Raw genomic sequence first — 15540 nt, 5'->3', positions numbered from 1 at the left:
ACTACATCGGTTGTCCTATCCGATGCGATCCGATAATCGAAACAGATTTTCAACCGATGTCCCATCACTACTAGCTGCCATAGCAACCATAATTTTGAAAAAAAAGAAAGTGGCATGCACATCTACACATGGCCCTATATATTTGTGTGAAGTTTCATTGAAATTGGCCTTTTAGTTTAGGAGGAGTTGTCCGGACAATCTTAAAGTTATGGTTCTTATCGGAAAACCTGTTTATAGTGACCAGTTGCAATAGCAACCATAATTTTGAGAAAAATAAAGTGGCATGCACATCTACACATGATCATTAATATTTGTGTGAAATTTCATCGGAATTGGCCCATCGGTTTAGGAGGAGTTGTCCGGACAAAATGCGTCTACAGACAGACAGACGGAGGGACGGACGGACGGACAGACAACCTGATTCCAGTATACCCCCCTAACTTCGTTGCGGGGGTATAAAGAGATTGATTGAGAAATGTTTGGAATCTCTAGATCTGGGAACACTGGCAAAAAATGTTAGGAATCTGTAGATCTGGGAACACTGGCAGAATCAATTTGTGCCATTCAGGGATACATAACTACATATCATGGCAATAAAGGCTACTAAATTTCAAAGAGAAAGGCTAAAAAATGTACAGGGATATCTCCGGATAAACAAGTGTTAGCACGTACAAATATGGTAAACACATATTCCCAATTGCAACATCCCTATTTGACTAGACCATCAATTCTGGATGATGGTCCAAAATGAAGGGTTTATTGATATGTTCCCTTAAGTGATAAACATTTATACCATATTTGGTTTATTGGAGAAAGATTTCTTTTTTGCTGATCAATCTTGGTTCCTGTGATGCCACTGAAATCTTAAACAGTCTGGCACTGACACTAAAATGTAATATTTCTTAGAAAAAATGTTAAGAAACAGCCTACAGCAGAGGAGGCTAGTAATAAATGAAGGTTAGGTAGAACAGCCTGACAACTACAGGCCGGACCTAAACAGTAGGTGATGGTATGGCTAGTAATAAATGAAGGTTAGGTAGAACAGCCTGACAACTACAGGCCGGACCTAAACAGTTGGTGATGGTATGGCTAGTGTTTAGTGCTATCTTTTGGGTCTACATTAAAGTGTACCAAGACTGAAAATTGGTATACATTTAGATTTATTCCATTTGTTTCCCAAAGAAACAATTTGACATCAATATCAATATTGGTCCATCCAGTATTGAGTAGAACGATTTGCATCTTTCGATCTACTGCTACATTACATGTTATCAGTGTACTGTCACTCATGCTAAATAAGAGCTTTCCTGGCTGTGACATCACAAGTTCAATCACCGACAGCCAGTATGGTACAGGTAGAGAGTGATAGCTAGTTGTGCCGGGGCAAACAGAGAATTAACAAGAGCTGTTGGAGAACAGCATAGCTCGTCTCGCAAATGTTTATCAATAAATAATTAAAATATATTAATTGGAATGGTTTCGCAAATTGCATTAATAATATTTATATTGTTTACTTGATCAGATTATGTTTTGTGAATTCATGCAATTTTCAAAACCATACCAATTTATATACATGTATATATAAATTATTTATTGACAAACATTCGGGAGACAAGCTATGCTGTTGTAGATTAAATGAATATATTAAATACAAATGTAATTGCTTTTGACATATTTCTTCAATTTTTTGACAAAATATTATCCTAATGAGAGTTGTCTCCCTTGAAAAATGTGGACCGGTATAATTGTCTATTGTGAGCATTTTCACATTGTTTTATTTTCAGTTTCACCCCAAGAAGGGATAGTGTAACTCCATAGGGACTCTTTTACCAAATATCAGCACCCTAGTACAATCATAAAGTGATGTGTTAAATAGCTTTCAAAATTTGCACAAATTTTTTTTAAAAAAATGTGTTTTCCCCCCAAAAAAATTTCAGTTTAACTTTGGCAAGGGATAGTTTAACCCCCACAGGGAACCTAATACCATGTATTACTATGCCTTTCAACACTCACAATATAAACTTAACACAAAGTCCAAAGATTTAAAAACAAAAACAAAAAAACACAGATTTAAAAAGAAAAAATCCAATTTCTCCAGGAAGGGGTTGTCTTACTCCATAGGGATTCTATTGCCAAATATCAGCACCCTAGTACAATTATAAAGTGATGTAATAAAACCTCTTAACACTTGCACCAAAAACTTAACGCAGAAATATTCTAAGCCCAAAAATTTGAAAATTCTGTTTTTTTCCCAACAAAATCTTTTAGTTTAACTCCAGCAGGGGATAGTTTAACCCAAGAGGGAGTCTATTACCAACTATCAGCACCCTAGTACAATTATAAAGTGATGTATTAATACGTTTCAACACTTGCACCAAAAACTTAACGCAGAAATATTTTAAGTCCAAAAATTTGAAAATTCTGGTTTTTTCCCAAAAAAATCTTTTAGTTTAACTCTGGCAGGGGATAGTCTAACCCCAGAGGGACTCTATTGCCAATTATCAGCACCCTAGTACAATGAAGTGATGTATTAATACCTTTCAACACTTGCACCAAAAACTTAACGCAAAAATATTCTAAGTCCAAAAATTTGAAAATTTTGGTTTTTTCCCAAAAAAATCTTTTAGTTTAACTCTGGCAGGGGATAGTCTAACCCCAGAGGGACTCTATTGCCAATTATCAGCACCCTAGTACAATGAAGTGATGTATTAATACCTTTCAACACTTGCACCAAAAACTTAACGCAAAAATGTTCAACACGTCTAAGTTATCACTGTATTTGGGTTGTGTTATTTGTAAACTTACTGATATTTATATTATATAATTAAAAAGGTTTCTATGAAAGTGATACCATCAAGAGAAGATGTGATCAGTCACATGTCACAGATGAAGTTATCAAAATGACTCTTGAAAATAAGTAATGGAAAACTCCAAGTCAAAAAGGAAGTCACATGTCCAAACTGAGTGGTGATCTGATAATCCTTACATTAGTTGGAGCAAACAGATTTCCTCGCCCATTAAATCCTTGCATTTTGATTTCCCAATAAACATATTGTGACCCTTTTTATGCCCAAACATGTCGGTGAGGACATGGATCTAATTTCATTCAAATCATCAAACTCATTTTCAATGAAGGTATTACTAATATTGCACCAGACTTGCATTTCTAAGGTCTTTGTGCAGTTAAATAATAAAGATGAAGTGAATTAATGGCTTGCGATGCAGAACAACATCAGCATCTCATTATTATCTCACATTATATTTAACTGTTTGGTGTACTATCTAAATTTTAAAAATGTTTTCTTTGTATTGCATACCTGATTCTAAAGCAACTTTGAAGTTGATCTAGGTCATTTCTGCAGATACTAAGCTGTCACTTTATTCAAATATCACAAGGCTAGGTTATTCATGTCAATAGATCCAGCATACTTTTGGCCTAATATCAGGTCTTCAAGTCTGTAAGTTTTTGAGAAATAATTTTTAAAAGATTTGACCCCTGTGACCTTGAATGTAAAGGTCAATTATTAGAACAAACTTGGTATCACTTCATTTTAGCATAAAGAGGGGGGAGGTTAACCGCAACAAGGACAAGTGTCACCAGGTAAGTGGGTTACTTATAATTTATTTGTCGACTAGTTTTGCCTCTATATGCGAGGCTTCATCAGGACAAATTATAATACAAATTTTCCCCCTGAAGTACATTTTTCGGGGTTCAGAATCTATTGTGACGTAGTTTCTAGACAATAGATATGGGCAGATAAGCCGTTATTAGTATTTTTCACGTTCAAATGTTCGAGCTCCATATGAGAATACATGTATATATTAAATGTTCACTACTCCATGTTAATAAAAAGTTATTCTGTGTTATAAAAAGTTTGTTCTTGTTATTTCCGGTTTCTATATTCACTGTCTCTCATCTAGGCAGATCGTGGCGTCAGATACAGATTTGTACGCCAGTTTCTTATAGTCTACGATCTTATCTGGTAAGTTCATAATACTACTGGTTTTCGTGGAGGTGTTTTCGCTGGAATCATCGCTAAGTTGTAGGTCATCTTTCAGCATTTCCAACGTGTTCTGTACGGGTTCCGGTGTTATCACAGATAACAACACAACAGTCAGCACCAAGATCGCATGTATATTATGCGGCAAGAAACTAGCGAATTTAAGCTCACTAAGAAGACATGTAAGCAGAATACATGGGAACCCAACCAACACCCGTTATATGTGCAAGATATGTAAGCGCACATATGGACGGAGGGATTTATATGATCGTCATATCACGGAAAAACATCCATTTTATAAGATAGAACCAGAGATTTTCAAAGACGAAGTAAGGAAGGAAGCTGCCATTCCCAATAAGTGACAAAGACCGGCCGAAGCTTCAACAAAACAAGATTGGACAAGAGTTAAATTCAAAGTCAAACCGGCAATGAACGGCAACAGCCCGGGACCACCTGTGATAACACCGGAACCCGTACAGAACATGTTGGAAATGCTGAAAGATGACCTACAACTTAGCGATGATTCCAGCGAAAACACCTCCACGAAAACCAGTAGTATTATGAACTTACCAGATAAGATTGTAGACTATAAGAAACTGGCGTACAAATCTGTATCTGACACCACGATCTGCCTAGATGAGAGACAGTGAATATAGAAACCGGAAATAACAAGAACAAACTTTTTATAACACAGAATAACTTTTTATTAACATGGAGTAGTGAACATTTAATATATACATGTATTCTCATATGGAGCTCGAACATTTGAACGTGAAAAATACTAATAACGGCTTATCTGCCCATATCTATTGTCTAGAAACTACGTCACAATAGATTCTGAACCCCGAAAAATGTACTTCAGGGGGAAAATTTGTATTATAATTTGTCCTGATGAAGCCTCGCATATAGAGGCGAAACTAGTCGACAAATAAATTATAAGTAACCCACTTACCTGGTGACACTTGTCCTTGTTGCGGTTAACCTCCCCCCTCTTTATATTTATATACTCTGTTAATCGTCCTGCATACCTTGTGTATCCAAGTTCAAGTGAAGCACCCCGCTGAAGGACCCACCCACCTGAACTGACGTTGGCTCTACCTTCCTTATTTATTCATTCTAGCATGCTACAGACCCAATATCAACTCCCTGGGCTTCTTGGTTATTGAGATGTCATTTAAAGATTGAAGCCTCTTTGATCCCAGTGACCTTGAATGTAGGTCAAGGTAATTCATTTGAACAAACTTGGTAGCTCTTTGGGCAGTTCAGCTGTCTAGATGTGAATCAAGTACCCTTTGTAAAGTACAAGCAATCCTCCCTCCCCGAGTACAAGATTAAGAAGGCATTTGCTGAAAAAATTACTTTTCATAATTCCACGGACATATATTAGTTATACAAGGCTGTGGTATTTCATAGGTCTCAGCTAATATTACAAGAAGGTTCTTGATAAATGATAGGTGCAGTTCATTTGTATTATGTTATTGTATATTACATAGATTTATGTATATCACATTATGTTAGGGGCCAGAGTGCTGTATCAAAACTATCATTGATCTATAATCTGATAAGGTTGCGTTGACTTTGTGACATCACAGGTCTGAGACTCCAAAGCGTGTCATCGCTGTAGGACCACAGGTAAGATTAATGTCGCTATGGCATTCGTACTTTCTCCTCCTTCTGTTCTATGAAGTGGTGTATTTTCAAATTTAATATTGCAATTCATTCCTTTATACTTTAACCAGTAATCAGTAAATAGTATTGAATGCTTACCTGTCTCTTGTCCTCTATCATACCCAGTATACCCATCAGTGTACAAGAACAACTGAAAATGTGTCCCTTCTCCCGGTACACTTGCATCAGTTCCAGTAGACACTCTGTGGCGCCCTCTACTTCATAGACAGCAGCACGAGTTTTCTCATACTGAAACACAATAATAACACATAGCTATTACACTGTATGACATATTATTGACTTCCCATTGGCTAGACACATGGGTACTATGAGGCAATAGTGATGCACCTTCGGGCAATATCAAATTTGACTAAACATGAATCTATTGACATCACTATTTTGCTGGATGCAGAAGACAAAAAACATTGACTGAAAATGAAATAGTACTCTTTCCTCTTACTCAGGTACTATGCTATCCCTCAACAACACTATCAGACCATAGTACTATCAAAAGAAGGCAATAATGTATAAATGATTTATAAAGATGGCGCCTTTTGGGGTTGATTTTGAAAATGAAAAGTACAATTAGCTAGTAACTGATTTCAATGTAATAACACAAGAAATTGTGATGTTAGCATTTTCACTGAACAATGGAATTACATGAAAGTGGGATTTTCAAAAAATACTAAATGTGACCATCACCTTAGAAGCCTGAAACTTAAACCTGGATTTTTATTCATTTAACAGATTTTACATCCACTATTACAACCTTACACCCTTTCAGCTGAGGAGAGCTTTGTTCAAGATAGTATGGTCCTTTGTAAGGGTCTGAATTTTTATTGAAATCACCAAAGGATTGAAGCTGCTTGAGCCCTGACAAAGATACCAACAAGATTGATGGAAAGGAAACCTGGTTTCACCTGTAGGGGGCTAAAAATGGTATGTCACATTGCCATGATTGTGTAACAAAGGGATAATACAAATCAAAATAGAGTAATAATAGATACTGGACATGTTTAGATGGAATACCTTGGCTAGGTTGAGGAGGATATTGATGGAATAGCGAATGATCTCCATATGTGGCTGACTACGGTTACAACTCTGTATCAAACGATAGATCACACCCACTGCGTTAACATTCACCATCCGTTGGCAACAAGCTGGGGACAGGCGCGTCGATGTTTCTGGAAATAAAAATAAATAAAATTCAAGTTTGACAATTATAACACTTAGGCTAACAAGGTATAATTCTGTAGTGTCTACATATAGCTATATTTTAAAAGACACTTTTAAATTGGTCACTACTGAAGTAAACGCCAATTTTCAGATAAAAGTTAATATTGAGACAAAATTGAAAAAAAAAAACCGCCCAAATATATGAATGTCTCTATTGCTAAATTGATCCCACGTTATGCTGAATTGAGTTCTAAAATATGTGAAATTACACAAAAAATTATGGAAATCATTCTCCGCTTGAACCTGTCAGGAAGACTGCTTAATTAACATGTCAATGAGGCCCCTATATTTAGATCCCACATTCCATAATGTAGTACGAAAACATGTTTTGATGTTTACAAACAAAACCATGATAAAAGCAAAACCCTACAACTTTTTCTGTCAAAAATATAGAATAATTGTCATTGAATTGACAGCATAGAAAGATTCATTTGGGGAAAAAGTGCAATGGTTTGAATGACATGTGAGAAGAGAAAGGAGTAGTATTTTGTGTTGGAATGACATGAGAGAAGAAAAGGAAGCAGTATTTCATGTTGGAATGGCATGTGAGAAGAGAAGGGAGCAGTATTTCATGCTTCTCACATTTCCACCTTCTACTATCAACAGTGAAGTGCCTGGTATGTGATCTCTACATATATCTCAACAGCAATTATCATGTTTATTATTTTGACATAAAAATTCTTAAAATGTATTCAATATTTGTTGAAAACAAAGTATCAGTGTCATCTGTATTTAAGGTTTATAGCTAAGGGCGGGGATGTTGTGAGAATCTGACATAGCTTTGTATTATCATATGGTTATATCCCAGAGATGAAACCGCAACTATGACGTTTGTCAATAACTATTTTTTGTCTTTAGATATCATTCATGAACTCCTGTTTCCAAGTAACACTGTTTACATTAATAGGTATCATAATTTCTGAACACCAATTTTCATCATATAATACAAAACAGTAATTTATCACTTAACTTTAACAAAATCACATCATGAAAAATATGATTATTTAAAAATTCATGTCGGAGTAAAAATTGTTTTAATGATTAGAGGAAAGATCATGATCAACGCAAAATGAGAGATTCTTTTTCAAACAATTAACCAAATCAGCTTTGTGAGTGTTCCATGTCCATATATTATGTGATCATTTATAATATACTTCATTTTAAATATGACAGTCAGTACAAAGGTTGACGGTTACAATGTTACCATAATCTCATCATCTTCATGTAAATGAATCTTTGACAGTTATAACCAGTTTAGAAACAGTAGGTACTGAAAGCCCTGCAAGCTGGGTGCATTATAGATACATGTTAAGAAACCTGGAATCATATTAATGAGTCTTCCAAGGATGTAAGATCTGGCAGCCCTGGAGATCAGAGCCCAGAGTAAGAAAACAGCTGAGGACCTTACCAAGGTGTATCAAAGCCTCCAGAATCTGTGACAGCTGTTTGTATTTGAGAAGGTAATCTAGAGCTGATTCCGTCCTGTTCCCAAGTTTTTTATCCTCTGTAGCAGTTTTAGTGGCCTCCTTCAGGTTCTTACGGATAGTTTCCAATTTTTTTGAATGGTAAGCCTTTCTTACTTTCCTGCCTCTCCAAATAGACTGAAATATGGAAAAATAAATAAATAAATGGGTTTTTTTTGAAAAATAAATTAATGTACATTTGTACCATCATTTATCAGCATCATCTTGTAAAAGACTATAAGGCCACTTTCATGATTTTAGATGTCCTTCCCCAGATAAACAGGTAAATCAATTAGAAATGAGGTAAACAGTCCAACAGAAAGGAACCACGGCTACACAAGTGTACAACATTCGACAGCATGATACACTGATGTCCATCAAAACCTAATTAGGTGTAACATGATACACTGATGTCCATCAAAACCTAATTAGGTGTAACATGATACACTGATGTCCATCAAAACCTAATTAGGTGTAACATGATACACTGATGTCCATCAAAACCTAAATTAGGTGTACACACTACACACCCTGACGCCACTAGGGATCAATGTCCAAGGGTAAATGTTGCATCTCTGGTTAGTTTATTACTAATCAGGTGTAGAACTCCATATTTCAGTCACGTCACCTAAATATGTTGCGGGGATCATAAAAAATGTTGCACATAAAAAATGTATTAAGTTTATTTTGTACCTTGATAGAAAGTTTGGACTCCATCAACAATAAATGTTTCCTGGTCTCAGGCACACTTTAGCAATCTTATAGATATGATGAAGATCACACTAATAGTTTACAAGAATGTCTTTCCATGTTGGACTAAGGCACAATATTTACATTTCTTGCTCCAATCTATATCTGCTATACATAGAATGATTCTTTCTGTTAAATGCGACTTGTTCAGAATTATTTTTTTTTATTTTCTAAGAATTATGGCCCAGCAACTAACCTGCAACTTTATGACAAATTGTTCCCGGCGCATGATGTTTCGACGTTCCAGCCAACCACGCACAACTGCCTGCAGTTTGATCACAGATGCTTGACGAAGATGGAGATGTTGTCTGGCCCTCGCCTGAACCACTCTGATGGCGGACACGAAACGTAGAAATTGCATACGAGCCAACTTTGCCCTCATCCATCGCTGTAAAAGAACCATTGACCAGTTTACCAGCTTTAATCTGATTAAAAGGATAACACTGCTGAAATGATGAGATGAATTAACACATGGTGACATTAAATGCATGATAGCTATTACCAACTGTAATTTTGCTTTTAAGGGAGAAATTAATATAAATGATTGTTAAGGAATATTATATCCTTCTTCAATCTTATAAAATGTCCCTAGATATCTTAATAATTGTAACTGAGCAGATCATTCTCTTGCAGCACAAACCTGACCTTGCACTTGTCACAGCAAACACATGTAATATGTGCATGTACCAACAAATGAAATTGTGTAAACCTATAGTTCTACATACATAATAAAAAACATCCCTCAACAATTTTCCAGAAAACAGAGAAAAAACATATGGCAACTATTTTTGCTTTTGATTAGTCACAATGCTGAATGTGTACAATTTGGAAAATGAAGAACCTAAACCAAACTTATGAATGTGTACTGGTCAGATTTTAAGTTTCTTAATGTTTTTCAGGTTCTGAGACGTTACCTGTATGGTAATGATGGTGTTTAGACGTTGTTGAGCGACCATTAGGACTCGGTGGTTACGATAACAGCGCTGTATCTTTATCACAGACAGGTGAGCTGATACGACACCACTGAACTTCTCCAGATATTGCAACCTTCTCCTCCTCAATACCTGAGTGTACAGATAGGGACATTGTCAACATCTTAATATGTAGTTTACAAAATATTTGGTTTTTAAATATTTCATTTAAGATTTGGATATAAAAAAAAAAGAAAAAAAGAGAGAAGATTTTAACAACTTATTCAACATTTATCAACATTCCAAATGATACCCCCTCACTACATTCTAAGCTAATGTACCGAGACCTGTACTTATTCTCTTAAATATCAATTTATTCCTTTAACTATTGCTTTTAGTTACAGAATTACATAATAATATTAGATAGATTAGAGGTATTGACTAGCCAAACAACATACCTGTTCTGTTTGTCTTTTCCTGAAAGATCTGTAGGCTAGTTGTATACAGGTGGCAGCACGGTGCTGTGTGCGGATATGTTGTACTCTGCGTCTGGCTAGGGTTCCCCGTAACCCACTCTGGAGGAGTACCATACTCTTAATGATATGACAATACATTTTTCTCTGTGCATACATCCTGTACATTGACTGTATAACAATGGCTGCTTTTGTTCTCATTACACAACGGCGGGCTAGGTAACCACGGTAACAACACTGAATCCGTGTTGCAGCCTCATTTCTTCTATGCATCCAATGATGAAGCCTCTGTCTGAACAGAAACATCTTGATTGCCCTCTGGATGCACTTAAGTGCAAGCTTGTGATGTGTTGTCTCCTTACGTACAAGAAATGCTCTGTGATGGGACTGCAACACTATAGCAGCATTTCGCTGCCTCATGAAATGCTTCCTTACAATAAACATTCGAAACGTCTTCTGGATCATGATGGCAGACTGCACTTGCTGCATATATCTTCTGGTTTGTGCTCTCCTGAAGACTTTCTGAATTCTTAAGGCTGCTTGACGTTGGGCAAGGAATAAGCTTCGTTGTCTCTTTGCTGCTATATTGTCCCTGACACGCTTCTGTACAGTAACAATAGTGTTGTATGTTTTCTTGTATTGTCTCTGTGCAATGAATCTTCGTACATGTGCCTGAACACAGATCACAGACTTGTAGGTTGCACGGTTTTGTTTTTGCACCAAGTAAGACTTCATGTGAGCTTGAATGGTAATGACTGCACCTAATGTTATCAGATAATCTCTGCGACATTGTTGCATTTGACGCTTTGCACGTACTAGTCTTTGACACTGCATAGTGGCTGCTTTCAACTGACAGAACTGCTTTCGATTTTGAACCATTCTGACTTGTGACTGCAAAAAGATGGCTGTCTGCCTGGTTTTGTTGTACATGATCTGGACTGTGCGCCGTCTCCAGGCTGACTGGAGAACAATGGCTGCTGATCGGAGGCTGTCATACCAACATTGTTGTTGATGACTTACAAGCATGGCACGATATCGAGTCTGACAGACAAGGACAGCCAACTGAAGTCGTCTGTATGCCATCCTCTGTAACATACCACGAACCAGGGCCTGGATAAGTATGATATTGGAAAGATCTCTGAGGTAAGACCGTCGAGCCAGGAAAGATAAGTAATGTTTCTGAATGATCACAGCAGCATGCTTTTTGTGGAGATAATCTGAGCGTACACTTCTAGTGTAGAGGCAGTTTCTGTACCATGACTGAATGGAAGTCACTGCCCGACGCTGTTTATTGTAGGACGACACAGCCTGGTGAGTTCGATAAACACTCTGTATGACCACAGCAGCCACATGCTTCCTCCGTATATCTTGTCGCACCAGGTACCCACGTAGAGCTGCCTGTATTGTCATGGCAGCACCTTTCTGGATAAGGAATGCTCTTCGCGTGCTGATGCACTGTCTCCTGGCAACAAGCCTGTGTTGGATGACTAAAGTTGCATGTCTTAGCTTGAGGAAACGCCTTCTCTGCAAGAAACCTCGGACAACCGCCTGCGACCTGACCACACGACATTTGTTCCTTTTTAGGGTTTTTACAGCTGTGTGGCATCTGTACCAAGATTGGATAGTGACTGCTGCAGCTCTCCTACACAGATAGTCTGCCTTGATACGTCGGGTGAATAGGAGGTTCTTGTACCATTGCTGTATACAGATACATGCTATTCTCTGTCGATTGTACAAGACAGTGGCTGTGTGAGATCTGTACTGACTCTGGATAACTACAGCTGCTCTGTTATACCTTGCCATTGCCTTACGAACTACGTACCCTCTGAATGCTGCCTGCACTGTCATAGCTGCTCCCTTCCTAACCAGGAATTCATGCCTGAGGTGCCGTCCCAGGAAGAGTGTTGAAAGTCTCTGCTGAATAACTATAGTTGCACCTTTTAATCTGAGGAACTTTTTTCTTTGAAGATAGCCCTTAACCTTAGCTTGTATCTTTCTTGCTGCTAAGTGTTGTGCCGTTACTTCTTGTCGAACAATGTAACCTCTAAAGTATGCCTGAATGGTCAAAGCAGCACCTTTCTTTATCAGGAAATCTCTTTTTACTCTGCTTCCTTCTAAGTTTGCAGTAAATTTACGCTGAATTACCAGTGCTGAATTCCTCAATCTGAGGAACCTTTTTCTCTCTAGGTGTCCCTTCACTGCTGCTCCAATCTTAGTGGCTGCAGAGTGTAGATGCTTGATCTGCTGTCTGACCTTGTAACCTCTATAGAAAGCTTGTACTGTCATAGCAGCACCTTTTTGTACCAAAAACTCTCTTCTCACTTTCTCTCCTTCCCTGCTTGCCCTCAATCTTCTCTGTATGATTATCACAGCATCCTTCAATTTCCTGTATGCAATAATTTTCTGATGACATCTGATGTGAGATTGAATAGTTATGGCTGCAGACCTTTTTGTCAGAAATTCGGACCTTTGCCCTGTGACCTCTGAAAGCAGATTGAATTTTAATTACTGAAGTCTTGACGTAATTAAACTCTGACCTTGCCAATTTGCCTTGAGCTATTGCCCTTTTCCACCTTTGTAGAGAAATGACAGCTGATTTCACCTTAAGATATCTCTTGTGCTCTCGGAAACCTTTAAAGTGACTTTGAATGATGGCAGCTGCAGCATGAAGATGTTTGATGTTCCTTCTGGCCATGTGACCTCTAAAGTATGCCTGAATGGTCAAAGCAGCACCTTTCTTTATCAGGAAATCTTTTCTTACTCTGCTTCCTTCTAAGTTTGCAGTAAATTTACGCTGAATTACCAGTGCTGAATTCCTCAATCTGAGGAACTTTTTTCTCTCTAGGTGTCCCTTCACTGCTGCTTTAATCTTAGTGGCTGCAGAGTGTAGATGTTTGATCTGCTGTCTGACCTTGTAACCTCTATAGAAAGCTTGTACTGTCATAGCAGCACCTTTCTGTACCAAAAACTCTCTTCTCACTTTCTCTCCTTCCCTGCTTGCCCTCAATCTTCTCTGTATGATTATCACAGCATCCTTCAATTTCCTGTATGCAATAATTTTCTGATGACATCTGATGTGAGATTGAATAGTTATGGCTGCAGACCTTTTTGTCAGAAATTCGGACCTTGCCCTGTGACCTCTGAAAGCAGATTGAATTTTAATTACTGAAGTCTTGACCTTATTAAACTTTGACCTTGCCAATTTGCCTTGAGTTATTGCCCTTTTCCACCTTTGTAGAAAAATGACAGCTGATTTCACCTTAAGATATCTCTTGTGCTCTCGGAAACCTTTAAAGTGACTTTGAATGATGGCAGCGGCAGCATGAAGATGTTTGATGTTCCTTCTGGCCATGTGACCTCTAAAGTATGCCTGAATGGTCAAAGCAGCACCTTTCTTTATCAGGAAATCTTTTCTTACTCTGCTTCCTTTTAAGTTTGCAGTAAATTTACGCTGAATTACCAGTGCTGAATTCCTCAATCTGAGGAACCTTTTTCTCTCTAGGTGTCCCTTCACTGCTGCTTCAATCTTAGTGGCTGCAGAGTGTAGATGTTTGATCTGCTGTCTGACCTTGTAACCTCTATAGAAAGCTTGTACTGTCATAGCAGCACCTTTCTGTACCAAAAACTCTCTTCTCACTTTCTCTCCTTCCCTGCTTGCCCTCAATCTTCTCTGTATGATTATCACAGCATCCTTCAATTTCCTGTATGCAATAATTTTCTGATGACATCTGATGTGAGATTGAATGGTTATGGCTGCAGACCTTTTTGTCAGAAATTCGGACCTTGCCCTGTGACCTCTGAAAGCAGATTGAATTTTAATTACTGAAGTCTTGACCTTATTAAACTTTGACCTTGCCAATCTGCCTTGAGTTATTGCCCTTTTCCACCTTTGTAGAGAAATGACAGCTGATTTCACCTTAAGATATCTCTTGTGCTCTCGGAAACCTTTGAAGTGACTTTGAATGATGGCAGCAGTAGCATGAAGATGTTTGATGTTCCTTCTGGCCATGTGACCTCTGAAGCAAGCTTGTATTGTGACAGCAGCACCTTTCTGCAAAAGGAATTCCTTTCTTACTACTGCTGTTTTTACCTTGGCACGAAAACGTGTCTGTAAGTTAACTGTTGCTAAGTGGAGAGACAAGTACTTTTTTCTTTCTATCCACATCCTGACTAGGGCCTGAATTTGTACAGCAGATGCCCTTAGTCGTAGAAACTTTTGTCTTTGCACCAGACCTCGGTATCTACTTTGAAGGTCTATGGCTGCGGATCTGATCTGTAGGTACTGTTTCTTTTGTTGTTCCATAGATTGGTGGGCTCTATACTGTTGTTGAATACAAATCACAGCTTGCCTGACCTTAATAAAGCGTGATTTTTGTAAGAACATTCTTGTTTGTTTTTGCAAGATAATACAGGCAGATTTGATTTTCCTGTAGCTTTCCCTCTCCATGTGACATCGCCAAGCGGCCTGAATTCTTACCGCTGCTGTCTTCCTAGCAGCCATCTGCTTCTTTAACCATTTTCTGACTGCTGCCTGTAATCAGAAAAATTAATGAGTGTGGTTGGGTATTTCATTTTTTGTACTTTAATCACATTACACTTTACTACCCACAATTTCTATAAGTTGAGTCAGATGGCAAAAAAAGAACAAGCCATATAAATGGAACACAAGGTTTCTTTTTTCACAATGAATTGTATTCCACTAATTTTTCAAGGTATTTTTACACACCACAAGTTAGCAAAGTTTTTTAGCCATTTTAATACACTAACAGGGATAGCAATATTACAGGTTTCACCACAAGTTTTTAAAGTTAAAAATCAAAATTAAATGAGATTGGTTTAATATGCCATGACATTGAAATAGAGACAACATTTTGATTTTTTTTACGTAGTGGCTGGAGCAGACACAGTAGATACTACAACAAGTATTAAAGGTAGTCACTACCAGGGGTGACAGTGTAAATTCACTCGGTCCCAGTGTGATTGTATAGACCCTACCAAGTTCCAGGGTGATAATGTAGGGTGATAGTGTACACCCTAC

The 15540-nt window shown here is 37.7% G+C and overlaps 1 protein-coding gene across 1 annotated transcript in view; it reads right to left on the bottom strand.

Moving 5' to 3' along the window:
* LOC117321576 (abnormal spindle-like microcephaly-associated protein homolog) overlaps window positions 1-15540 on the bottom strand; it is a 57504-nt gene that overhangs the window by 23995 nt on the left and 17969 nt on the right. The window contains 7 exon segments of the mRNA XM_033876037.1: window positions 5769-5918; window positions 6699-6853; window positions 8314-8506; window positions 9315-9506; window positions 10033-10182; window positions 10488-12944; window positions 12946-15033. Coding sequence (XP_033731928.1) covers window positions 5769-5918; window positions 6699-6853; window positions 8314-8506; window positions 9315-9506; window positions 10033-10182; window positions 10488-12944; window positions 12946-15033 — 5385 coding nt within the window.

Source organism: Pecten maximus, chromosome 2 (assembly GCF_902652985.1).
Source record: "Pecten maximus chromosome 2, xPecMax1.1, whole genome shotgun sequence".
Classification (NCBI taxonomy): domain Eukaryota; kingdom Metazoa; phylum Mollusca; class Bivalvia; order Pectinida; family Pectinidae; genus Pecten; species Pecten maximus.
The sequence above is the reverse complement of the archived record's forward strand: the minus strand, read 5'-3'. Positions and strand labels throughout refer to the sequence as shown.